This window comes from Bufo gargarizans, chromosome 10 (genome assembly GCF_014858855.1).
Source record: "Bufo gargarizans isolate SCDJY-AF-19 chromosome 10, ASM1485885v1, whole genome shotgun sequence".
Taxonomy (NCBI): domain Eukaryota; kingdom Metazoa; phylum Chordata; class Amphibia; order Anura; family Bufonidae; genus Bufo; species Bufo gargarizans.
This window is the reverse complement of record NC_058089.1, coordinates 24,585,176-24,612,038: the sequence shown is the minus strand read 5'-3', so window position 1 is coordinate 24,612,038 and position 26,863 is coordinate 24,585,176. Positions and strand designations below refer to the sequence as shown.

The 26,863-nt window shown below is 42.8% G+C and overlaps 1 protein-coding gene across 2 annotated transcripts in view; it reads left to right on the top strand.

Moving 5' to 3' along the window:
• Positions 1-17,491, top strand: part of LOC122920265 (toll interacting protein) — a 63,560-nt gene extending 46,069 nt beyond the window's left edge. For both annotated transcript variants that reach the window (XM_044269642.1, XM_044269643.1), the window contains exon 6: positions 16,898-17,491. In XM_044269642.1, the coding sequence (XP_044125577.1) occupies positions 16,898-17,109 (212 nt within the window). In that variant the 3' untranslated portion in view covers positions 17,110-17,491. The remainder of the gene's footprint in view (positions 1-16,897) is intronic.
• The last annotated feature ends 9,372 nt before the right edge of the window (positions 17,492-26,863 follow it).

Sequence of the window (26,863 nt, the reverse complement as noted above, 5' to 3'; positions counted from 1 at the left end):
ACACATCTTAAGGCCTCTTTCACACTTGCGTTGTCCGGATCCGTCGTGTACTCCACTTGCCGGAATTACACGCCGGATCCGGAAAAACGCAAGTGTACTGAAAGCATTTGAAGACTGATCCGTCTTTAAAATGCGTTCAGTGTTACTATGGCAGCCAGGACGCTATTAAAGTCCTGGTTGCCATAGTAGGAGCGGGGGAGCAGTATACCTACAGTCCGCGCGGCTCCCGGGGCGCTCCAGAGTGACGTCAGAGCGCCCCATGCGCATGGATGACGTGCCATGCGATCACGTCATCCATGTGCGTGGGGCGCCCTGACGTCACTCTGGAGCGCCCCGGGAGCCGCACGGACGGTAAGTATGCTGCTCCCCGCTACACGTTACCATGGCTGCCAGGACTTTAGCTTTTTCTGAATGGTTACCATGGCTGCCGGGACGCTAAACGTCGGATCCGGCAATGCGCCGAAACGACGTTTAGCTTAAGGCCGGATCCGGATGAATGCCTTTCAATGGGCATTAATTCCGGATCCGGCCTTGCGGCAAGTCTTCAGGATTTTTTGCCGGAGCAAAAAGCGCAGCATGCTGCGGTATTTTCTCCGGCCAAAAAACTTTCCGTTCCGGAACTGAAGACATCCTGAACGGATTTCTCTCCATTCGGAATGCATTAGGATAAAACTGATCAGGATTCTTCCGGCATAGAGCCCCGACGACGGAACTCTATGCCGGAAGACAAGAACGCAAGTGTGAAAGAGCCCTAACTGTTGAACCAGAAAACACTCAGAAGCTGATGGGGGTGATCTACAGCCATCTCCTGGGAGCACGAACCAGCGTGCCCATTCACCATGTGGTTATTTTCAGGCATACTGGTTTGTCCGATTCTGGCTTGTCTTTTTTTATGTTGAGTATCCTAGAAGTGCATGTTCAGCTTGTAATGTATATAACATTGTTTGACTTGCTCATTTCTATCTCTATTGCATACATACCCACCCAGGACTTGATTACTTGTCTCTGGGTAAGTCTGTATAGCTCGTTGCATGATCCTGTCTTATTAACCATAAAGCAATGGTGTTTGTGTGTCGGACGTATATCGATGCAGACATTACTGTCCTAATCGTGAAAGTCACATATACCGCTTGGATAATGGATCCAACTTAAAAGGCAGAATTTGTCCTAGTTGTGTTTAATCTGAATGCTGGCTGCCAGCGCGTCACCCTCCTCGGCTGGCAAAATATTCCGTTTGGCCCCAGGCATCTGTGTGGTGTGATAAGCGGGCTACCAGCCCAGTTTTTGTTTCTGCCATCATCCTCTACATTAGTGTATGTTTTCTGTCTGGTTACCTAATGAATGAGATCTGTACCTACACGCTTTTAAAATATATTCTCTGTCCTAATATTCATTTATTTTTTTATATTGATCCATCCCGAATATTTTAGGTTCTAAAATGACGGAACAAGCCAAAAAGCTGGTCATGTCTATGATCTTATTATATAGCGCCAACATATTCTGCTGTGCTTTACAATAAGGGGGTTCACGTCCAACCAGAGCCATAAATTACGTAGCAACAAACAAGTAAGTCATTATATTGTACAATGATGCAGCTGTATTAAAATAGGGCAGTGTATATAAGGCTGCATGAGCCAGCCAGCGGCCAGTATCTGGAGTGCTTCTGAGTGCATGGGGTGTAGATGTTTGACTCTGGACCAGGTTCAGAAGAATGATGCTGAAGGGGCGGTGAATGGAGAAGAGTTAGATTAGGGCAGTGATGGCTAACCTCCGGCACTCCTGCTGTGATGAAACTACGACTCCTAGCATGCTCTATTCATTTCTGTGTATAGTCGTGGCCAAAAGTTTTGAGAATGACACAAATATTAGTTTTCACAAAGTTTGCTGCTAAACTGCTTTTAGATCTTTGTTTCAGTTGTTTCTGTGATGTAGTGAAATATAATTACATGCACTTCATACGTTTCAAAGGCTTTTATCGACAATTACATGACATATATGCAAATAGTCAGTATTTGCAGTGTTGGCCCTTCTTTTTCAGGACCTTTGCAATTCGACTGGGCATGCTCTCAATCAACTTCTGGGCCAATTCCTGACTGATAGGAACCCATTCTTTCATAATCACTTCTTGGAGTTTGTCAGAATTAGTGGGTTTTTGTTTGTCCACCCGCCTCTTGAGGATTGACCACAAGTTCTCATAGGATTAAGATCTGGGGAGTTTCCAGGCCATGGACCCAAAATGTCAATGTTTTGGTCTCCGAGCCACTTAGTGATCACTTTTGCCTCATGGCACGGTGATCCATCGTGCTGGAAAATGCATTGTTCTTCACCAAACTGTTGTTGGATTGTTGGAAGAAGTTGCTGTTGGAGGGTGTTTTGGTTCCATTCTTTATTCATGGCTGTGTTTTTGGGCAAAATTGTGAGTGAGCCCTCTCCCTTGGATGAGAAGCAACCCCACACATGAATGGTCTCAGGATGCTTTACTGTTGGCATGACACAGGACTGATGGTAGCGCTCACCTTTTCTTCTCCGGACAAGCCTTTTTCCTGATGCCCCAAACAATCGGAAAGAGGGCAATATTCTCACCTGAGTTAACAAGACGATTACTGAAATGATCTCAGCAGGTCCTTTAATGACAGTAATGAAATGCAGTGGAAAGTTTTTTTGGGGATTAAGTTAATTTTCATGGCAAAGAAGGACTATGCAATTCATCTGATCACTCTTCATAACATTCTGGAGTATATGCAAATTGCGATTATAAAAACTTAAGCAGCAACTTTTCCAATATTTATGTAATTCTCAAAACTTTTGGCCACGACTGTAGTTCTGAGAGCAGCCAAGCAAGTGTGCATCTTGGGAGTTGTAGTTTTACCACAGCTAGAGTGCCGGAGGTTGGCCATGACAGGATTAGGGGATGTGAACATGTATCCAACCTGCCAGATCCCTTTTAGTATTCTGACAGACATAAGATTGAAAATATAAAATAAAATCTAGATTAGATTCCCAAATTTGACATTTTGAACGCAACTGTCCATATCGGCACCTTTTAAGGGCAGCTAATAAAATAATCGGAAGATAAAGGTAACAGCACCCCACAGTTGTCAAGCTGAGGATTTTCTCCATGTGCAGGAACTGTATTGTAGAAAACACAGGCACTCATTTTCTTCTGATCTCTACCATCTTGGCTGACTGGTGTCTTAGGTGTGGAACTTAGCTGAGATGGCTGATAGTTCTTTGCCCCCTGTTGTAGGACAGTACATTGTGTACATACAGCACCTACACATAGCTGTGTGTCTCCATGGGGACAGACTACAAAAGAATCCCTGTGTAGTCTTGATGCTGTAGACCTCCTGGCAGCTGCAGTCCTAACTGATCTTCCACACATTTGAGCTCTGGAGACCATTATATACTATTTCTAAGTACGGCTAAGTCCGCATTTCCGGTAACCTGATCCAGCAGAGGCTACTGCCAGACGATACTGCCGTTCACTGCTGGATCCCATAGATTATAATGGGATGTGCATGTAACGTTTTTTTTATCCGGCTAAAACCTGGCACTCATGCCAGAAAGCGGACGGATCCCTGCTGGATCCCATTATAGTCTGAGGTCCGGTGGTGAACGGCAGTATGAGACGATGCCAGATCCGGTGAACTCCAGCAGGCCGTAACAACGTGCCAGATCAGGTTACTGGAGATGTGAACTTGGTATACTTATAAAAAGACTTGGGCTGTCCCTGGTATAAAAGCAAAGAGCAAATAGCCATCTTGCCTCCCCGCTCCGGAGGTTGTGTTCCTGGCAACACTCCTAAGGCTGAATACAGCACAGAAACCTATTAGATTGACTGCACTTTGAATTGTAAATTTTCTTGATTAACGTGCAATATATAAAAACCTCAGAAATAGAAAAATCAGGGAAAAAATTTACCTTTTGCATACTACGAGCGGACACTGCGCTTTTTTTTATAATTTATAGCTCCTATGATTAAGAGCAGAATGTCTGATTGAAATGCGTAAGCTCAGTTTATTACCCAATATACACGTGTGTGTGTGTGTGTGTGTATATAATATTTTTTTTTTTCTGAGTTTCTGTCCAGTATTTTTAACTAGTGCTCTGTAATCATAAAGATTTTTTAATAAGTTTGCATTAAAGTGTTGTACCCGTCCCAGGCAGCGATGGCATATTGTTAGGATATGCAGTAATTTCCTGATTGTTGGGCACTTAACTTCTGGAACCCCCCACCAATGAAGTGAATTGAGCTGACTGGGGTTCCTTGCACAGCTTGGGTCCCCAGGAGCACTGCCTTGCAGGGAAGCACAGTGAAGGGGACGCAGGGCTGAATCAGCACTCCAAGCCTTCGTTGTCAGGATCGGTGGTGGTCCCAGATGTCATATTCTCCCTAGTCATAAAGTCATGGCATGTTCTGGCTAGAGAATTTGGCATCATACTCATAGTCTTCAGAAATCCTGCCCGTTTTTCTCCCTTTTTTTTTTTTTTTAAACTACACCCATGGACATCCCTCAGATGAAGAGGCGCTTGATGTCACCTTGTCCATTAGCAGCTCCCATTGCACAAGATGCCAAATCGGAGTCGCAATGTATTGCAAAAAAAAAAATCCTGTCCATTCTTCCTGAACTTCTTGCCCATTTTTATTTTTTTTTTTTTTATTATTTTTGCCAGCAGTGCCCGTGCATTTGCCCATTTTTCCCCATATTACTTACATTGACAGCAGACGTATCCACTAACCACCTAGGCTAAAGGTGCAGCAGCGGGGAGAAAATTCTTCCATCTTCCAAGCCCTCAGAGTGTGTCTGGAATATGCACAACTTGTATGGGTGGCTCTAATATCAGCAGCTACTACTGCTTTTTGGGTTTACTGCGCTTTGTGGCGCCTTGTTCTTTTATATCAGCAGTCCTATTGAAACACTGTGACAGTTTGCTGGATGCCGTATCAGTGCACTATAATTATATATTTTTTTTATAATTGTCTTTTTTATTAAAGTACTTTTGCAAAACATAATACAATAGTGTCATCATGCTTGTTTTCTTATTTCTTTTGAAGTAAGTAACAGTGCACTAAGTAAGAACTGTAAATCTGGAGAGGGTCCAGAGGAGGGTAACTAAAGTAACAACTGGAATGGGGCAACTAGAGTACCCTGAAAGATTATCAAAATTAGGGTAATTCACTTTAGAAAAAAAGATGACTGAGGGGAGATCTAATTACTATGTATAAATATATCAGGGGTCAGTACAGAGATCTCTCCCATCATCTATTTATCCCCAGGACTGTGACTGTGACGAGGGGACATCCTCTGCGTCTGGAGGAAAGAAGGTTTGTACACAGACATAGAAGAGGATTCTTTACGGTAAGAGCAGTGAGACTATGGAACTCTCTGCCTGAGGAGGTGGTGATGGTGAGTACAATAAAGGAATTCAAGAGGGGCCTGGATGTATTTCTGGAGTGTAATAATATTACAGGCTATAGCTACTAGAGAGGGGTCGTTGATCCAGGGAGTTATTCTGATTGCCTGATTGGAGTCGGGAAGGAATTTTTATTCCCCTAAAGTGGGGACAATTGGCTTCTACCTCACAGGGTTTTCTTGCCTTCCTCTGGATCAACTTGCAGGATGACAGGCCGAACTGGATGGACATGTCTTTTTTCAGCCTTATGTACTATGTTACTAGTAGTAATGTCATCCAAACATTAACAACAGATTTGACGGATAAACATAAAATTCTCTGGTATAACACAATATTACATCAAAACCCATAGACCATTATGTAAGAGGTCTTGCTATAGTGACAATAATAAACCAATAGAGATGTAGAACAAGCGACAAAATTGAGGGAATCGCCTATTAAATCAACAGACGAGGACAGGACTAAACACAGAAGGGATAGACCGTTAGGGAGAGGGGTAAGAAAAACTCTAGATATGTGTATCGGGATAGTCATCCCAGGGTTGCTATATTCGGTTAAATCTGTCAATCTGATTAGTTATGGTGGCTGTGAGGTATTCCATACCTCTGACCTCCAATACACCAGCCAATAAGTCTAAGTGGGTAGGTGTGCCCGTCCTCTTCCAGAATCTAGCTACAAGACTGCTAGCTGCCGTCAATATGTGTAGAATCAAAATGAAGACCTGTTTTTTCAAAGGTGTAGGAGGCATGTTTAATAGATGGGTTTCCTGAGTCTAGACCCTTTGTTCTAATATCTAGTAGTTGGAGGAGGAGATTTTGAGTCTATTTCCAAAATGGAACCAGTAATGTGAATTCCCCAAAAATATGTATGTGGGATCCCACCCCTGTTCCACATCTCAAGCACCTATCCAAGATATTGGGATTGAGATGCCTAAGCAATTGTGGGGTATGATACCAAAACATCAGTATCTTATAAGAATTCTCTTTATGGGTAGTATAAGTGGAAGATAGTGCTGCTCTCTTCCAAATCAGCCCCCAGTCTTTCAAGGAAATGGGACAATGTAAAATCGACTCCCACCTAGACATATGAGTGTTTAGTGTTTGTGGAGGGAGAGGAGGTAAAAAGTATAACACAAATCTCAGAGATGAGTCCTCTAGTTGAATCCGAAAGTTTGCATAGTTTCTCAAATGCTGTCGGTGTGGAAACCTGTGAGGAACCGAATAGGCTAGGGAGAAGGGGTCGTATTTGCAAATACTGGTAATTGGCAGAATCCGGTAGTTGAAATGAGGCTTTAAGTGTTTCGAATGGTAAAATTTGCAAGTTTCTATAATCTACCACATCAGCAAATCTAAATAACTTACTAGAGAACCATGGTTTAACCCCTTAAGGACTCGGCCCTATTTCACCTTACGGACTTGGCCATTTTTTGCAAATCTGACCACTGTCACTTTAAGTGCTGACAACTTTAAAACGCTTTGACTTATCCAGGCTATTCTGAGATAGTTTTTTTCGTCACATATTGTATTTCGTGACGTGGTAAAATGAAGTAAAAAAATAAAAATCATTTTTATTTATAAAAAAATACCAAATTTACCAATTTTTTTTTTTTTAAATGGCAAATTTCCAAGTTGCAAAAATAGTTATTACGTTACATTCCCCATATGTCTACTTCATGTTTGGATCATTATGGGAATTACATTTTATTTTTTGGGGATGTTACAAGGCTTAGACGTTTAGAAGCAAAGAAATTTACAAAAACCCAATTTTTAGGGACCAGTTCAGGTCTGAAGTCACTTTGCGAGGCTTACATAATAGAAGCCACCCGAAAATTACCCCATTCTATAAACTACACCCCTCAAGGTATTCAAAACTGATTTTACAAACGTCGTTAACCCTTTAGGTGTTCCACGAGAATTAATGGAAAATAGAGATACAATTTCAAAATTTCACTTTTTTGACATTTTCCATTTTAATATATATTTTTTTCCAGTTACACAGCAAGGGTTAACAGCCAAACCAAACTCAATATTTAGGGCCCTGATTCTGTAGTTTACAGAAACACCCCATATGTTTCTGTATGGGCACACGGCAGGGCGCAGAAGGAAAGGAATGCCATATGGTTTTTGGAAGGCAGATTTTGCAGGACTGTTTTTTTTGACACCATGTCCCATTTGAAGCCCCCCTGATGCACCCCTAGAGTAGAAACTCCCAAAAAATTGCCCCATTTTAGAAACTACGGGATAGGGTGGCAGTATTGTTGGTACTAGTTTAGGGTACAAATGATTTTTGGTTGCTCTATATTACACTTTTTGTGAGGCAAAATAACAAGAAATAGCTGTTTTGGCACAGTTTTTATTTTTAGTTATTTACAACATTCATCTGACAAGTTAGATCATGTGATATTTTTATAGACCAGGTTGTCACGGATGCGGCGATGCCTAATATGTATGACCTAACCCCTCAGATGAACACCGTAAATAAACAATTTTTTTGTCACCTTACATCACAAAAAGTACAACAGTAAGCGATCAAAAAGGCGTTTGCCCACCAAAATAGTACCAATCTAACAGTTGCATCATCCCGCAAAAAAGTAGCCCCTACCTGAGACAATCGGCCCCAAAAAAATAATATGGTTCAGAATATGGAGACACTAAAACGTCATAATTTTTTATATATATATATTTTTTTGTTTTAAAAAAGCTGTAAAAAATAAAGTATACATATTGGGTATCGCCGCATCCGTATCGACCGGCTCTATAAAAATATCACATGAGCTAACCCCTCAGATGAACACCGTAAAAAATTTAAAATAAAAAATGTGCTAAATAAACCATTTTAAAGTGTAATAGCAAGCGATCAAAAAGTCACACGCACCCCAAAATAGTGCCAATAAATGGCGCTCAGACTATGGAAACACTAAAATATTTATTTATTTTTGTTCCAAAAAAGAAATCATAGTGTAAAACTTACATTAATAAAAAAACAGTATACATATTGGGTATCGCCGTGTCAGTGACAACCTGGTCTATAAAAATACCACATGATCTAACCTGTCAGATGAATGTTGTAAATAACAAAAATAAAAACTGTGCCAAAACAGCTATTTCTTGTTACCTTGCCTCACAAAAAGTGTAATATAGAGCAACCAAAAATCATATGTACCCTAAACTAGTACCAACAAAACTTCCACCCTATCCCGTAGTTTTTAAAATGGGGTCACTTTTTTAGAGTTTCTACTCTAGGGGTGCATCAAGGGGGCTTCAAATGGGACATGGTGTAAAAAAAAAAAAAAAAAACAGTCCAGCAAAATCTGCCTTCCAAAAACCGTATGGCACTCCATTCCTTCTGCGCCTTGCTGTGTGCCCAGACAGCAGTTTACGGCCACATATGAGGTGTTTCTGTAAACTACAGAATCCGGGCAATAAATATAGCTTTTTGTTTGGCTGTTAACCCTTGCTTTGTACCTGGAAAAAAAATATTAAAATGGAAAATCTGCCCAAAAAGTTAAATTTTGAAATGGTATCTCTATTTTCTATTAATTCTTGTGGAAGACCTAAAGGGTTAACAAAGTTTGTAAAATTAGTTTTGAATACCTTGAGGGGTTTAGTTTCTAGAATGGGGTCATTTTTGGGTGGTTTCTAATCTGTAAGCCTCGCAAAGTGACTTCAGACCTGAACTGGTCCCTAAAAATTGGGTTTTTAAAAATTTCAAGATTTGCTTCTAAACTTCCAAGCCCTGTAACATCCCCAAAAAAATATATATAATTCCCAAAATAATCCAAACATGAAGTAGACATATGGGGAATGTAAAGTAATAACTATTTTTGGAGGCATTACTATGTATTATTATAGAAGTAGATAAATTGAAATTTGCCATTTTTTACAATTTTTTTTTTTTTTTATATATAAATCAAAATTAATTTTTTTGACCTTATTTTTCCAGTGTCATGAAGTGCAATATGTGACGAATAAACAATAATCACAACTTTAAAGTGACACTGGTCAGATTTGCAAAAAATTGCCTGGTTCTAGGGAAATAAGGCTGTGCCCTTAAGGGGGTTAAAGATGGAAAATGGTTTAGATTGGACATGAGGCATTTTAATGGTAGCCGTTGGCTGCGTGTAAAGTGCGCAGAGAGCTGTGACAAAAGGCCCTGCAATACCAAAGGCTCCCAGTGTGGAGAACCTAAAAGGCTAACTCAGGCGATCAAACGCCTTTTCAACGTCGAGGCTTAACAATAGAGCCTGGTGATTTTGTTTAACAACATCTATCGGATCTATAGTTCTCCTCGTATTGTCTCCACCCTAGAAACCCATCACAAATCCCACTTGGTCTTTATGCACTAGTTGTGGTAGACCATACGCAAGTCTATTGGCCAGGATTTTGGTGAAGATTTTTAAATCTGAGTTGAGAGCTATAGGTCAGTAGTTTGAACAGTCCAACGGGTCTTTACCAGGGTTTGGGATGAGGGTAATATATGAATGCAGAATAGACGTAGAAATTGGCGAACCCTGTAGGAAAGAGTTGAAAAGCGGTAACATATGTGGAAGGAGGATAGAAGAAAAAGTCTTATAATAGAGATCGGGTAAACCATCTGGCCCAGGGGATTTATTATTAGGTAACTGACTAATCATCCCCTGAATCGCCTCCGCCGTTATCTGAGCATTGAGTGATGATAATGCTTCTCTTGATAACTTCGGCAGATTGCATTGATTCCGGAAGGAGGTGAATAGATTTCGGATCTCCACCTGGTCAGATGATACTTGCTGTGGGAAGGGGTATAAAGAAGCATAAAAATCCTGGAAAAGGTCCGAGATTGCACTGGGATCATATATCTTAGTTCCATCAGGACTGTAGAAGATCCTGAGAGGTTAGAGTCCCGAAGTTTTCTTGCTAACATAGTGTGAGGTTTATTACCCCAAGCATAGAAACTCTGCCTTGAATATAGTAAGAGCTTTTCTGTTTTTGCAAAGGCTATTTCACGCAGTCTAGCTCGTAGGAGCACTATTCGACGTAACAAATGATAAGAGCGTTGTGTCTCCAACTGGGACTCCAACTCCTTCAACTGAGTCTTAATAGTATCTTGAAGTAGAGCACGATCCCTTTTCAGTCTTGAGCCCAGAGTAATACAGCTGCCTCTAAACACCGCTTTATGCGCCTCCCACAGTGTAGAGATAGAGGAGACAGAAGATTGATTAACCACTTAAGGACCACAGGTTTATACCCCCCTAGTGACCAGGCCCTTTTTTACAAATCGGCACTCCACAACTTTAACTGTTTATTGCTCAGTCATGCAACTTACCACCCAAATGAATTTTACCTCCTTTTCTTCTCGCTAATAGAGCTTTCATTTGGTGGTATTTCCTTGCTGCTGACATTTTTACTTTTTTTGTTATTAATCGAAATTTAACGAAATTTTTGCAAAAAAATGCAATTTTTCACTTTCAGTTGTAAAATTGTTCTAAAAAAACGACATCTATATATAAATTTTTCTCTAAATTTATTGTTCCACATGTCTTTGATAAAAAAAAAAATGTTTGAGTAAATAAAAATTGTTTGGGTAAAAGTTATAGCGTTTACAAACTATGGTACAAAAATGTGAATTTTCGCTTTTTTGAAGCAGCTCTGACTTTCTGAGCACCTGTCATGTTTCCTGAGGTTCTACAATGCCCAGACAGTAGAAAAACCCCACAAATGACCCCATTTCGGAAAGTAGACCCCCTAAGGCAGTGATGGTGAACCTTTTAGAGACCAAGTGCCCAAAACTGCAACCAAATACCCACTTATTTATAGCAAAGTGCCGACACGGCAATTTAACCTAGATACCAATATAATATATCTTTCATGTCCTTTATCATTTATCTATAATAGATTAATAGCCTACATTTAATGCGCTGCCTGTGCTGTTCATAGTGTGTCCTGGGGATGATGAATAGAAGGAAAAGTCTAAAGCATATTGCTATGCCATAGACTTTTTCAAGGGCTTGGGTGCCCACATAGAGGGCTCTGAGTGCCGCCTCTGGCACCCGTGCCATAGGTTTGCCATCACTGCCCTAAGGTATTCGCTGATGGGCATAGTGAGTTGATAGAACTTTTTATTTTTTGTCACAAGTTAGCGTAAAATATTTTATATTTTTCCCTTATAAAGTCTCATATTCCACTAACTTGTGACAAAAAATAAAAACTTCCATGAACTCACTATGCCCATCATGAAATACCTTGGGGTGTCTTCATTCCAAAATGGGATCACTTGTGGGGTAGTTGTACTGCCCTGGCATTTTAGGGGCCCTAATGTGTGCGAAGTAGTTTGAAATCAAAATCTGTAAAAAATGGCCGGTGAAATCCGAAAGGTGCTCTTTGGAATGTGGGCCCCTTTGCCCACCTAGGCTGCAAAAAAGTGTCACCCATGTGGTATCGCCGTACTCAGGAGAAGTTTGGCAATGTGTTTTGGGGTGTCATTTTACATATACCCATGCTGGGTGAGAGAAATATCTCGGCAAAAGACAACTTTTCCCATTTTTTTTTTTTTCATACAAAGTTGGCATTTGACCAAGATATTTATCTCACCCAGCATGGGTATATGTAAAATGACACCCCAAAACACATTGCCCAACTTCTCCTGAGTACGGCGATACCACATGGGTGACACTTATTTGCAGCCTAGATGCGCAAAGGGGCCCAAATTCCTTTTAGGAGGGCATTTTTAGACATTTGGATCCCAGACTTCTTCTCACGCTTTAGAGCCCCTAAAATGCCAGGGCAGTATAAATACCCCATTTTGGAAAGAAGACATCCCAAGGTATTCAATGAGGGGCATGGCGAGTTCATAGAATTTTTATTTTATTTTTTTTGCCACAAGTTAGCGGAAATTGATTATTTTTTTATTTATTTTTTCTCACAAAGTCTCCCTTTCCGCTAACTTGGGACAAAAATGTCAATCTTTCATGGACTCAATATGCCCCTCACGGAATACCTTGGGGTGTCTTCTTTCCGAAATGGGGTCACATGTGGGGTATTTATACTGCCCTGGCATTTTAGGAGCCCTAAAGCGTGAGAAGAAGTCTGGAATATAAATGTCTAAAAAATTTTGCACATTTGGATTCCGTGAGGGGTATGGTGAGTTCATGTGAGATTTTATTTTTTTGACACAAGTTAGTGGAATATGAGACTTTGTAAGAAAAAAAAAATAAATAAAAAATTTCCGCTAACTTGTGCCCAAAAAATGTCTGCATGGAGCCTTACAGGTGGGTGATCAATGACAGGGGGGTTATCAGGGAGTCTATATGGGGTGATCACCCCCCTGTAAGGCTCCATTCAGACATCCGTATGTGTTTTGTGGATCCGATCCATGGATGCGTAAAACGCATACAGACATCTGAATGGAGCCTTACAGGGGGTGATCAGGGAGTCTATATGGGGTGATCACCCCCCTGTAAGGCTCCATTCAGATGTCCGTATGTGTTTTGCGGATCCGAAAAACACATACAGACATCTGAATGGAGCCTTACAGGGGGGTGATCAGGGAGTCTATATGGGGTGATCAGGGGTTCATAAGGGGTTAATAAGTGACGGGGGGGGGGTAGTGTAGTGTAGTGTAGTGTAGTGTAGTGTAGTGTAGTGTAGTGTGGTGCTTGGTGCTACTTTTTACTGAGCTGCCTGTGTCTGCTCTGGTGGTCGATCCAAGCAAAAGGGACCACTAGAGGACCAGGTAGCAGGTATATTAGACGCTGTTATCAAAACAGCGTCTAATATACCTGTTAGGGGTTAAAAAAAATCGCATCTACAGCCTGCCAGCGAACGATCGCCGCTGGCAGGCTGTAGATCAGCTAGTTTACCTCCGGTTCCCGTTCGGCGTTAGTGTGACCTGGCAGAGCCGCAGCATTGATGCCGATCGGCGTTAGCGAGACGGGAGGTGGTTAAGAGAAAAGTAATCAGCAAGAGCGGTTTGAAGTTCTTGTTTGGGTAGTGAGTAGAGTCTAATTTAACCTCCAGCGACACACCCTAGTAGGCACAGCAGATGTTTTAATGGAGACAGAGATTGGGGCATGATCTGACCACGTGATATCGCCTATTTCTGCATTATTAAGTAGTCTAAGGCTGCATTCACACGTCCGTGGTGTGTTGCGGACCCGCAAATTGCGTGTCCGCAACACACCAGCCCGTCACCCCCATAGAAATGCCTATTCTTGTCCGCAAGCTGCGGACAAGAATAGGACATGCTCTATCTTTTTGCGGAGTTGCGGACCTAAAGATCGGGGCCGCAAATGTGGACAGCACACTGTGTGCTGTCCGCATCCATTCCGTCCCCATAGAGAATAAATGGGTCCGCACCTGTTGCGCAAAATTGCGGAACGGATGCGGACACATTCTGCGGACGTGTGAATGGAGCCTAAGGGTTGGGATATTACCAAAAAAGTAATCAATACGGGTATGTGTGCGATGCGGATGGGAATAAAAAGTATATGTTCTGGCTGTGGGGCAGTTTATTCTCCATGGGTTATATAATGCAAACCTTCGGATCAACCGTCTAAATAGGCGTGAAAGTCTGCGCTGGGAATGCAAAGGTGTAACCCCGCTAAGGGAATTTCTATCCATGTGTTCCAAGAAGTAGATATTAAAATCTCCCCCTATGATCAGTGCAGCAGGGAGGCAACGAGAGCGCTTCAGTAGCACTTTATTCAGAAAGGGTATTTGGCCCGAATTAGGGGCATAAATGTTACATAATATGAGGAGTAGTTTTGAGTATGACATATCTGCCATTTACATCCAAAACTGAAGATTCAACTTGTAGGGGCAGTTTGTAGATAGGATAGCTACTCCCGCTTTTTATTTGTCATTTCATGCAGAGTATATTTGAGGGTACGTACGACCCAGTTGCAAATTTAAAGGAGCCATTTTGATCAAAATGAGTCTGCTGAAGGAAAACCACGTCCGCTTTTTGAGAACGGCAACAAGAGACACAAAAGGGAAATGGGGAGACGCACAATACTGAACACATAACATAATCCAGATAGCTTTACTATCGTTGGCTATATATACACACCCAGTTGGGGTCGGAAGGGTATAAAAAAACAACCCTGAAATCTCTCCCCATCCATCAATGTCACAGGTGGAGGAGGAGGGGCCGGAGCAGGAGCCCCGTCTGTTGGGGTGTGACTTCACGCCCATAGAGACTAGGGGTACAGTGGGAAAAAAAGAGAAGAAAAAGAAAAAAAAAGACAATGATATAGCAAATAACTAAAATAACTCTACAGTTTCTTCAGGTGTTGTAGATGCTGCTCATTAGTAGAGCTTCAAGCGGGGGACTTGTAGTGGGTGTAAGCCCATAATTTGTCATTTTCATGGAGGTGCATCCCGGTTCCCAAGCCTAGACAGGTCATGTTGTGGCAGGGAACGGTGTTGTTTCTGACGGACAGTGTGCCGCACTGGAGCTGGGTCAGGTGTTGACTCTGGAATCTCCAATCACCAATGGATGGTGCAGAAATGCCCAAGGCTGAACAAAAAGTCTGCAGGTCTGCATGGGTCCGTAGGGTAGACGTTTTGCCATTCTTAGAGGCCATTAAAGCGAATGGAAATCCCCAACGGTGCTGTATTTTCTTGTTGTGGAGACATGCTAGTAGGGGTTGCAGAGCTCTCCTTTTCTAAAGTGTTAGTCGGGACAGATCTTGGTAGAGCTGCACAACTGTGCCCTGAAATTAGATGCAGCGCAGGGAACGGGCCTTAGTCATAAAAACATAGTACATAAGGCCGAAAAAAGACATTTGTCCATCCAGTTCGGCCTGTCATCCTGCAAGTTGATCTAGAGGAAGGCAAAAAAATAAAAACTGTGAGGTAAAAGCCAATTTCCTCACTTTAGGGGAATAAAAAATTCCTTCCCGACTCCAATCGGGCATCAGAATAACTCCCTGGATCAACGACCCCCCTCTAGTAGCTATATCCTGTAATATTACTACACTCCAGAAATACATCCAGGCCCCTCTTGAATTCCTTTATTGTACTCACCATCACCACCTCCTCAGGCAGAGAGTTCCACAGTCTCACTGCTCTTACAGTAAAGAATGTCCCCTCGTTACAGTCCTGGGGATAAATCGATGATGGGATAGATCTCTGTACTGACCCCTGATATATTTATACATAGTAATTTTATCTCCCCTCAGTCGTCTTTTTTTTCTAAAATAAATAACCCATGATAGTCATGATGGTTTCTTTAAGCTGAAAGTCATGCAAACAGCAAATCACATCACGTGGTATTGTGGAGAAGCCCTTGGGGCGCAATGCTCTGTGTGCTCGATCCAGTTTAATAGTCATTGACGGCTGAGAACCCAACATCATATTAAAAAGTTCTCCCAATAGGTCGTTTAAGGTCTCTTCTGACTCAGATTCTGGCAGTCCTCTAACTCTGATATTATTCCTCCGCCCTCTGTTGTCTAAATCTTCCAAGTGGCAGGAATAATCTTTAACGGACTGAGAGTGACTAGTAATAATAGACTGTAAGTGGGCTATATAACGACGTGTATCGTCATGATCCGATTCTATGGGGTCAATGCGGGCAGTCATCTGCTTAAAATCCTGACGTAGTGAGGAAATTTCAGCTCCTCGCGGCTGAAGGAGCGCCGGAGCCGCCACGCCTCCAAACTTTACAGGGGCCGGAGGTGGACATAGGCCGCAGACGGAAGGCACGGATGCTGGGCCCTTTTTTTTTTTTTTTTTTTTTTTTTTAAAGGTATGAATCCAGCGTATGGTAGGCCAAACCTGGGATCAGAGGGCTCCTGGTCTTCTTGAGGATCAATTTCTTCCCCATGGGATGCACTGCTTTTATGGAAAGGCGGTGGAGCTCAGTGCTCACGCCGCCATCTGCACAGACTGTCCAGGCCACTACCCCAGATTAGTGCATTTTAATGGGAGGTGCTGATGGACAGGATCATTTCACGTGCTTCTCCAGGGGTCATCTGTAGAACAGGAAAGGGGGGCTGTCCGAGGAGAAGACAGATAGACTTTACCTTTGGGAATAACATTTTAAGGACATAGACTGATTTATTTATTTATTTTTAAGACTTATCTTGCAAGAATTTTGCGTATATAAAGCTTACTAGGTCCCCTCTGCATCCATAGGTTCAGATTTCTCTCATTTTTATATATATTTTTTTTCTTCAGAGCCTGTTCACTCATTCAGCTTCTAATGCCTCCGCCGCGATAGTGCACCGTACAAAGCCTCCTCCAGGAGTGACCCGTTTGAAGAAGGTGCTTTGTTCTTTTTCGTTAGGAGTTTGAGGACTGTCACAGCTAATAAGGAACCTTACTTTTATGCATCATTTTATGTTTTTCTGGAAACCTCTATAGAATAAAAGTTGCTGTTTTTGTGATCCTTTTGACACATCTGAATCCAACTAAAGTTGAATTTTGTGATAGTTCGTTCAAGTCTTATCTTTAAAGGGAATAAATAATGGGGAATAATAACCAAGACTTCTTTCTTCCTCCTATAGGTATGCCTTCTGTTTACAACCCCGGAATGCCAGTGACTTTACCGCAACCTGCCGTAAATCCACAGCACCAACCACGAGAAGAAGACCTAAAAGACCTCATAGATATGTTTCCAGGCATTGACCAAGAAGTCATTAAATCTGTTCTGGAGGGACATCGAGGCAACAGAGAAGCTGCAGTCAACTCCCTACTCCAGATGGTCGAAGACTCTTAGTGACAATCTCGCCCAGCGGTTCCCCCCTCCCATCCCTGCCACTGTCCTATTTAACTTGCCAAGTTGGAATCTCTTTTTAATCTTAATTTTTTTTATTTTATTCTTCTTTGACTCGAATTGTTATGTTTGGCTGTTCATTGTGAGCTCTGTCAATCTTCTCCACCACTTAGAGATTTATGGATTCCTTTACATTATAATTGACCCTACCCTACTGTCATTACGTCAGCTCCTGAGCGTATTATACAGCTGCCTACTTAAAATGGGAACGAATGTTCAAAAGTGTAAAGATATTGGTATTGGGACTCTTGAGAAGATTTGTCCTATGTGGAATGTGATCTGTATTGTGCCGTAGTCAAAATGAATATAATATGGCTGAAACCTGCCAGAGGACCTCGTGTACTCTCACCCATCTATGGGCTCGGTGAACGTTTAAGAAAATGCATAAAGTCTAGGTTTTTATTCAAGGTTATCAAGTATTTGTGGGGCTGTCCTACACACCTTACCAATCTTCCTTCTAGCAGGAGAACCCTATGCCATGAGTCTACACAACAGGCTGAACATGTCACCGTGCAAAACCCAGATATCAAAGTGGAGCCCAAGCTTGCCGAAGCAAAGCTCCATTAGATTCTGGTTGACAATCTAAACTTCAGGCTGGCCTCCAGACAATTCCAGATATAAACATGGCTGGAAATGTTTGTCTGCGTCTCATCGCCATCAGCTATTGAAATATGTGCGTGGATAAGCTGAATGCACGTGTTCAGGGGGGGTCCAGGATTAGTTCCCGTCTTTGGTAAGAATTTTGCTGCTTGAAAAAGCCCAAACATTGGCCACGGTCACAGTCATTATTTTCCACAACCAGAATACCCAGGAGAGGTGGGTGTGGAGGCATAATCTGCTGACAATGTAATGCTTATTGGTCTCAGAAGACCCCCATGCTGTCTGTTTTCAGGTTTGACCACCTTTTTTATTAGTTGACCCAGCCCTTATGAGAATAAAGCTGGCCATACACAAGAGACAGCTTTTCAGCCGACAGCCCTCTCGCCCCGTCCTCCCATACATATGCATGCTCTGCTCAGCCGAACATGCATATGTAAGGAGAGAGGAAAAGGATCGAGCAGTTGAAATCCAGCATGCCCAATTCTTATCTTTCCCAACATCAGCCATCGGGAGGACATGCTGAAGTAGGTGGGTTTGGTCGACATGGATCTAATGTGTATAGCCAGCTTAACTCTTATTATTATTTGCTATTGACAGTATAGCTTATTGCATTGTCTTGGGTAATACATCCACTTAAAGGGGTTGTTTTAGGGCCTCTTTACATGGGCTGACACAGCAGGCAATTATGGGGAATGATTTTTTTTCCGTTCCCTATAATTGCCTGCTTGTTTACACAGCACCGATCTGCTGCCCAGAAATAATGATTTGGGTCACTGCACCAGCGCTGCTTTCACCTGATGAGCAAACATTTTTTCATTCATCGGGTAATTGACAGCACCTTTACACTGCACTGTTATTGGGAAGGAGCGTTCCTAGGAATGCTCCTTCCTAATAATTGTCCTGATCATTGGCTACTGTAAAAGGGCTTTTATAAATGGGGTTTCTCTATAAGGCAGAACTGTGAGCCACGCTGCACGGCCGCTCTCACACTAGCGGACCCAGTCCATTCAAGCGATACATCAACACACTTCAGCAGAAACGTGGCTTCCCCGTCCGTAACAGCTTATCGCTGGTTTGTGTTTTTGAGGCAGCCATTTTATAATGGCACATGCACACAACCGTATGTATTTTGCAGTCCGCGAAATACGGATCCGCAAAAAATACGGATGATGTCCGTCTGCATTTTGCAGAACGGAGCAGCTGGCCCCTAATAGAACAGTCCAATTCTTGGGGGGGGGGGGGGGGGTTTCCGCACCCATTGAAATGAATGGTTCCACGTAAGGTCCGCAAAAAACTGAACAGACACGGAAAGAAAATACGTTCGTGTGCGTGAAACCTTAAATGCAGTTATTCTGCATTTCTTTCTTGTAATGACCCGTACCGAAGTTGAATAAAGCACAGCCTAGCTAGACTATGAGATCTCCATACTTGCCAACATTTGAGTTGCAAAATTTGGGATGTTTAAGCCTCACCCCCCATTTTGGGCCAGGCTTTGCTTAAACTCCGCCCCTTTTGCCGTCCATTTCTTGTGATTTTGTCCTGGCAAAAAAGGACTGTTGACATGTTCTTCTTGGGGTAGTACGAACACAGCAGCCAGATCAGGGTATGCAGCGTTACTTTGCCATGAGATGCTGGATCTTTATTATTCCTCTGGTCTGGGTTGCACTGCACCTTTTAAACAATCATGCCAACTGTTGGCCTCTGGAAATGACAAACAAAGGGGGTTTCCGAGAGTAGAATATTGATGTCCTCTGCTCAAGATGTCATCAATATCTGGGCCTAACAGCTATTTGATGAGGCCATGCTGCTCGGTGAGTGCTGCAGACTCTTCCTAGGCCAGTGTCATCACGTTCATCACTCAAATGGCCTATGTGTAGCACTGTCCTATTCATATGGACTGCAGTACCAAGCACAGCCACTGTACAATGTATGGCACTGTGCTTGGTAATCTGTGAGGAGGGGCCTTGGCGCTCACAGGAACACCATGGCCTCTTCAAATTTGAAGATTGGTAGAGACCCAACTCCCAGCACCTCCGCCAATCGGATATTGATAACCTATCCGGAAGATGGTTCATCGATATCAAACTCCTGGAAACCTCTTTTACCAATCTAGTCATTTTTTCGCTATGGACCTAAATTCTCATGCATAAGTCATGGTCATTTGACTGATCGCTAGTGGTATGGTCACACTTTGTTTTGCTTACCCCTGTTTTTGGGTGACATTTGGTATGTGTAAATGTGCCATTACATTGTGCTTAGTAGGAGGTGCCATCCAATGTTGTGACCTAGGTTCTCCATCTAAATCCATGCAGTAAGAGGTGAAGAACGTTGTGATGTAGTCCCGCCAAGCTGCCCATAAGCCGGCTGCTGTTGCTTAATTCAACCCTTTAGGGTCTGTTTCAATTTACTCTGGAAGTTGCAAACCCTGTGAGATTTGATGTGTGGAATAACCTGCACGCAGCGTATTCTTCTCATCAGTGGCATCTGTTTGGCATTGTTGGTAATTATCCATGATTTTAAAGATCTGGCAAGGCGTTATCCCAGAAATTAAAACGGGTGGCAGTGATGATGATGTTGTCCAAGCAAGCATTGTTTTGCCGATGTATTTTAAATGTTTTTATTTATTTTTAAGTTTCTACTGTGATTAGTATTCAAGGGCATCTGTCAGCAGTTTTGTACCTGTGAAACTGGCTGACCTGTTGCATGTGCGCTTGGCAGCTGAAGGCATCTGTGTTGGTCCCATCTTCATATGTGCCCGCATTGCTGAGAAAAATGATTTTAATATATGCAAATGAGCCTCTAGGAGCAATGGAGGCGTGGCTGTTACACCTAGAGGCTCTGCTCTCTCTGCAACTGCCACGTTCTGTGATTGACAAGCCCAGGCCAGCATGTTTTACACAGCTTGTTCCTGTCAATCAAAGTGCAGTTGCAGAGAGAGCAGGGCCTCTAGGTGTAATGGCAATGCCTCCATTGCGCCTAGAGGCTCATTTGCACATATTTTTCTCAGCAATGCAGGCACATATGAACATGAGACCAACACAGATGTCTCCAGCTGCCAAGCGCACATGTAACAGGTCAGACAGATGTCCTTTAATAGAACCAATGTTCTTTGAGGGTTTACTCATCTGTGCAGCGACGCCGGGGTGCCAGGCTGTGAGACAGGAATAATGGCAATCGATTTATTATAACAAAAAAAAATTAATTTAGAATTTTATTAATATATTTATTGTTCTTTACAAAGCTTTACTACATTGTCGCTGGTTCCTGGCAGGGGATTTGCCAATGGTCGCTCGGTTCTTTTGCCACTGGTTAATTGCAGGGACTATTTTGTGCAAGGAATTTGTATATAAAGAGTTCCCCTTTAAGATATTGTATATTGGGATGCACATTCATTGCTTTAAAAAGGGGAAGTGATAACAGTGAATATATTGTAATGTATCCAGTAATCTTAACCTTAGGACAGTATTAGTTATTGTAAGTGCTAATAATTATGGTAAGACGGTGGAATGCTAGAAGATTTACAGATTACCGGAAGATCAGGAAAAGGTGGGGGGCTACACCAGTCACCCGATGACCAGCGTCACACGGCTGTATTTCTATTTGCGTGAAACTGGCAAGTGCCAGCTATTGCCGTAGTAGTGAGATGGTACAATCTACATGTTGGTGGGAATGGAGTCCACCTTCATCAGGACTGAGGAGGTCTTCTGGACTAATGATAATGTTGATGAACGTGGATCTCGTTGACAAAAAATGTTCTTTCCGGTTTTGCTACGTGGACCATTTTAGGTATGACAGCCCCGATTAGTGCTTGGTTGTCAGGAGGAGACTTGTTCGGAGGAGAGGTGTCTTGTGGCATAAGACCTTATCCTCACGACAGCGGTGGTAATACCTCTTAATAGGTTGATGCATGCTGATGTATCGAAGGGTGGCTTTGAATGGATTGGGATTTTCTCGGTGAAGGTCCAACTCCTGGCACCCTTGGTGATCAACTGTTCTCAGCCTGTGACATCGCGTCCATCAGTCACATTGCCTTTGTTCAGCTCAGTCCCATTCAAGTGAAGCCAAGCCCAAGTGATCGAACACGGAATGATCATTTGTTTCTGGATGATCGCTTCTTTTATGAAAACCTAAAAATTGTGTTTTTGTCAGCATAATGTTCCCTCGTGTAAATCGGATGTCCAAATGTTCCAAAGTTGTGAATAATCATTAGTATAAAAATGACTTTCCAGTAATTGCCCAGGTTTAAAAGAGCCTTAAAGGGGTTTTCTGGGATTTATTTTAACTGATGACCCATCCTTAGGATAGGTCATCAGTATCTGATTCGTTGGGGTCAACACTTGGGACCCCTTACCAGTCAGCTGTCTGAGAAGTTATCGGCGCTCACACACAACGCCATTCATTGTACATTGGCTATGCTTGGTATTGATTCACTTCAATCGGGCTGAGGTGCGCCTAGGCCATGTGACCAATGAACGTGAAATCACATGGCCTAGGAATAGCTGGAGAAGGACGTGGCGCTGCTGTAAGCGCCAGTGCCTTCTCAAACGGATGATCATTGGGGGTCCTAGTTGTTATAGTTCTGCATGAGCTGGGATCTGCTTAGAATAAGTGATCCTCTATGGCAGGCATGTCCAAACTGCGGCCCTCCAGCTGTTGCAAAACTGCAACTCCCAGCATGCCTGGATAGCTTACAGCTATTATGGCATGCTGGGAGTTGTAGTTTTGCAACAGCTGGAGGGCCGCAGTTTGGACATGCCTGCTCTATGGGAAGGAACGATCGCTGTAACGATTGCAAATCCCCACTATACAGGTCCTTCTAAAAAAATTAGCATATTGTGATAAAGTTCATTATTTTCTGTAATGTACTGATAAACATTAGACTTTCATATATTTTAGATTCATTACACACAACTGAAGTAGTTCAAGCCTTTTATTGTTTTAATATTGATGATTTTGGCATACAGCTCATGAAAACCCAAAATTCCTATCTAAAAAAGTTTGCATATTTCATCCGACCAATAAAAGAAAAGTGTTTTTAATACAAAAAAAAGTCAACCTTCAAATAATTATGTTCAGTTCTGCACTCAATACTTGGTCGGGAATCCTTTTGCAGAAATGACAGCTTCAATGCGGCGTGGCATGGAGGCCATCAGCCTGTGGCACTGCTGAGGTGTTATGGAGGCCCAGGATGCTTCAATAGCGGCCTTAAGCTCATCCAGAGTGTTGGGTCTTGCGTCTCTCAACTTTCTCTTCCCAATATCCCACAGATTCTCTATGGGGTTCAGGTCAGGAGAGTTGGCAGGCCAATTGAGCACAGTAATACCATGGTCAGTAAACCATTTACCAGTGGTTTTGGCACTGTGAGCAGGTGCCAGGTCGTGCTGAAAAATGAAATCTTCATCTCCATAAAGCTTTTCAGCAGATGGAAGCATGAAGTGCTCCACAATCTCCTGATGGCTAGCTGCATTGACCCTGCCCTTGATAAAACACAGTGGACCAACACCAGCACCTGACATGGCACCCCAGACCATCACTGACTGTGGGTACTTGACACTGGACTTCAGGCATTTTGGCATTTCCCTCTCCCCAGTCTTCCTCCAGACTCTGGCACCTTGATTTCCGAATGACATGCAACAGTCCAGTGCTGCTTCTCTGTAGCCCAGGTCAGGCGCTTCTGCCGCTGTTTCTGGTTCAAAAGTGGCTTGACCTGGGGAATGCGGCACCTGTAGCCCATTTCCTGCACACGCCTGTACACGGTGGCTCTGGATGTTTCTACTCCAGACTCAGTCCACTGCTTCCGCAGGTCCCCCAAGGTCTGGAATCGGTCCTTCTCCAAAATCTTTCTCAGGGTCCGGTCACCTCTTCTCGTTGTGCAGCGTTTTCTGCCACACTTTTTCCTTCCCACAGACTTCCCACTGAGGTGCCCTGATACAGCACTCTGGGAACAGCCTGTTCCTTCAGAAATTTCTTTCTGTGTCTTACCCTCTTGCTTGAGGGTGTCAATGATGGCCTTCTGGACAGCAGTCAGGTCGGCAGTCTTACCCATGATTGCGGTTTTGAGTAATGAACCAGGCTGGGAGTTTTTAAAAGCCTCAGGAATCTTTTGCAGGTGTTTAGAGTTAATTAGTTGATTCAGATGATTAGGTTAATAGCTCGTTTAGAGAACCTTTTCATGATATGCTAATTTTTTGAGATAGGAATTTTGGGTTTTCATGAGCTGTATGCCAAAATCATCAATATTAAAACAATAAAAGGCTTGGACTACTTCAGTTGTGTGTAATGAATCTAAAATATATGAAAGTCTAATGTTTATCAGTACTTTACTGAAAATAATGAACTTTATCACAATATGCTAATTTTTTTAGAAGGACCTGTACATCGTAGATGACTGCTGCATGTAACTGCAGCTCTCACCTACTCCGATGAGCAGGCAGTTATAGGGGACTGTCTCTATCTTAGTCCTATAGATTGAACGGAGTGGTGGACACACATGCCTGCACCACGATTCTCTGTTCTCATGATTGTCGGGGGTCCCGACAGCACTGTTTCTGGGTTAAAAAAAAAATGCAGGTCCTTCTTTTTCTAGTCCTGGGCAACACTTTTAGGGTACGTCCACCTACAAATCCCCCATGTATGTGCTCGAATTCCACAGTAGCAAATGAATCATAACACGGAGCATATTTTTTGCCGCACTCGTAGCTTAAATGCTGTGGGTTTGACGCTGATTTTTACCTTTTGCACCGCATGTCAAGTCATGTACGGATTCCGTTTATGTAAATCTTTGAAAGTCTCATCCACTGTGCTGCTACTGTAAAATCCTGCGGACTGACCGCTGGGAAACCCATTGCGTAAAATCCACAATATTTCAGCCACGCGTGGAGGAACCCTTACCTGACGTGTACTCGTGAAGCCAGAGTTTGCCTTCGGGTGCACACTCTTTCCGGTTTATGCCTTATGACTGTATTACGGAATAGGAATTTTGTCAATTTATGGAAATTGTTCCATTCACAGTCCATCCGGTTGGAGAAAGCCGCAAAGAACCAGGCCGGTGCCGTGCACTCTCATCATTCATTGCTCCCAATGGTTTGGTAGATACAAGGCTGGTCAGTAATCTGCAGGGTCTCTTGTGTTTATCCGCTGTATACTCTGCACCATGGCCTCTGCTCTGTATGTATACTGCCGTCCGCAGTCCGCTGTGTACTTTGGGGTGTTCTGTGGTGCCTATATATATATATCTGTAACGTGCATAAAGTTGTAAAACCTAATTTTGACCATTTGCATTTACTTTTCTAGTTGTCAATGGATTCACACTGTGCTGTTCATGTCTGTCCGTCATTTTAATTAGCTGTCCAAGGTAATAAATGGATGATTATACTCGACATTAACCCTTTCAGCATTCCTTTTATATATCAAAGGGGTTGTGCCACTAAATATATTCTACTGAATACTTTTGTAAGTGCGTGTGATTACAAATTTAGTATAGCCACCGAGTTATTCAATAAACTGTATTTGCATAGCGCCACCTGCTGTCTGCTCTTTTCCTTATTTCTTGTCCACTTCACTGAGGTGGCCGCATGTGCTCAGTTTAAATCTTCAACTGACACCAGTCATAGCTTCTGTTAGAAGCTGTGGCAGTTACAGGGGAAAAGCTACAGCAGAAAGCACACACCCCTCCTGAGCGACCAGCCTGAAGAGAGTTTAGCAGAGCAACTGACGCAATGAATGAGGAGATCTCTGGATCCATGTGAGGTACAGGGCTGGTTCTAGCTTTGTCATGTGCTATATGGTGTCTGATTTTAATTTTTTTACTTCAATCATGGCACAACCCCTTTAAGAGCATGACTTGGATTTCACGCTGTACGTGCTTCGAGCAGAATGAAACTGATGACGGGGTTCCCTTGTGGAACTATGGAGCTGTCTGCCAGAGGAGGTGGCGATGGTCAACCCACTAAGACACTTAAAGGGTCACTGAGTTTTTAGAAAACTTTTATGTCATAGAGAAATATATCAAAGGTTTTGATCGGTGGGGGTCAGAGCACCGATCGCTAAAACGAGGAGAGAGAAGCACTTGCATACTGGCTCAGTAGAAGTCTATGGGCCCATCTCGACTTTCCTCTGCAGCAAGGAGAGATGTGAGCTATTTTCTCTCCTCGATCTAGCGGTCTCAGGACAATTACGGTATTACATGCAGAAGAAACTTTCCATGACCTAAACGTTGGCCTCGTCCACATTTCCGTGTCCGTTTTACATCTGCGAAAAAAAGCATCCATGTTTTTCATCTGTTAAGATGTACGTTTAGGATCCGTGTTTGCTCCGTGTGTCATCCGTAATCCACCGACTGTAAAAAATTTGTTCCCAAAGCATCTCCAATCAGTCCTCCGTGAAAAACAGACGGAACACAGATGCCATGCTTGTTGTGCCCCAGAATTTCACAGACCCGTAAACTTCAATGGGTGAGTTGGTCCGCATCACAGACCAAAGTAGTGAATGTCTCATATTAAAATCAATGGGTACGTGTGCTGTCCGTGGAAAAGGCGGACAGAAGGTCAGGGGAAAACGGAAATGTGGATGAATTCAAATGGGAAGTATAATAAGATTACTTTATAGTTTACTGGTTGTAAGTTATAGTTTATATGACATGTTATAGATTATTATAAATTCTCTGATTGGAGTCGGGAATGTTTTTTTTTTCCGGAAAATTAGGAAAATTGGCTTCTACGTCATGGCCTCCCCGATGACACTGGTGACAAGATGGCTGTGAAACATCTGTGTTTGGTCCTTGTATTGCCCATCCGTATTCCACGGACACATCTAGGCTGAAAAATAATTTCCAGAGCATCTCCTACCTACCAGTGGTCTGTGAAAACCACTGACCAAACACTGATGCCATCCATGTTTAGGCCTCATGCACACGACAGTTTTTTTTCACGGTCCGCAAAAACGGGGTCCGTGATCCGTGACCGTTTTTTCGTCCGTGGGTCTTCCTTGATTTTTGGAGGATCCACGGACATGAAAAAAAAGTCGTTTTGGTGTCCGCCTGGCCGTGCGGAGCCAAACGGATCCGTCCTGAATTACAATGCAAGTCAATGGGGACGGA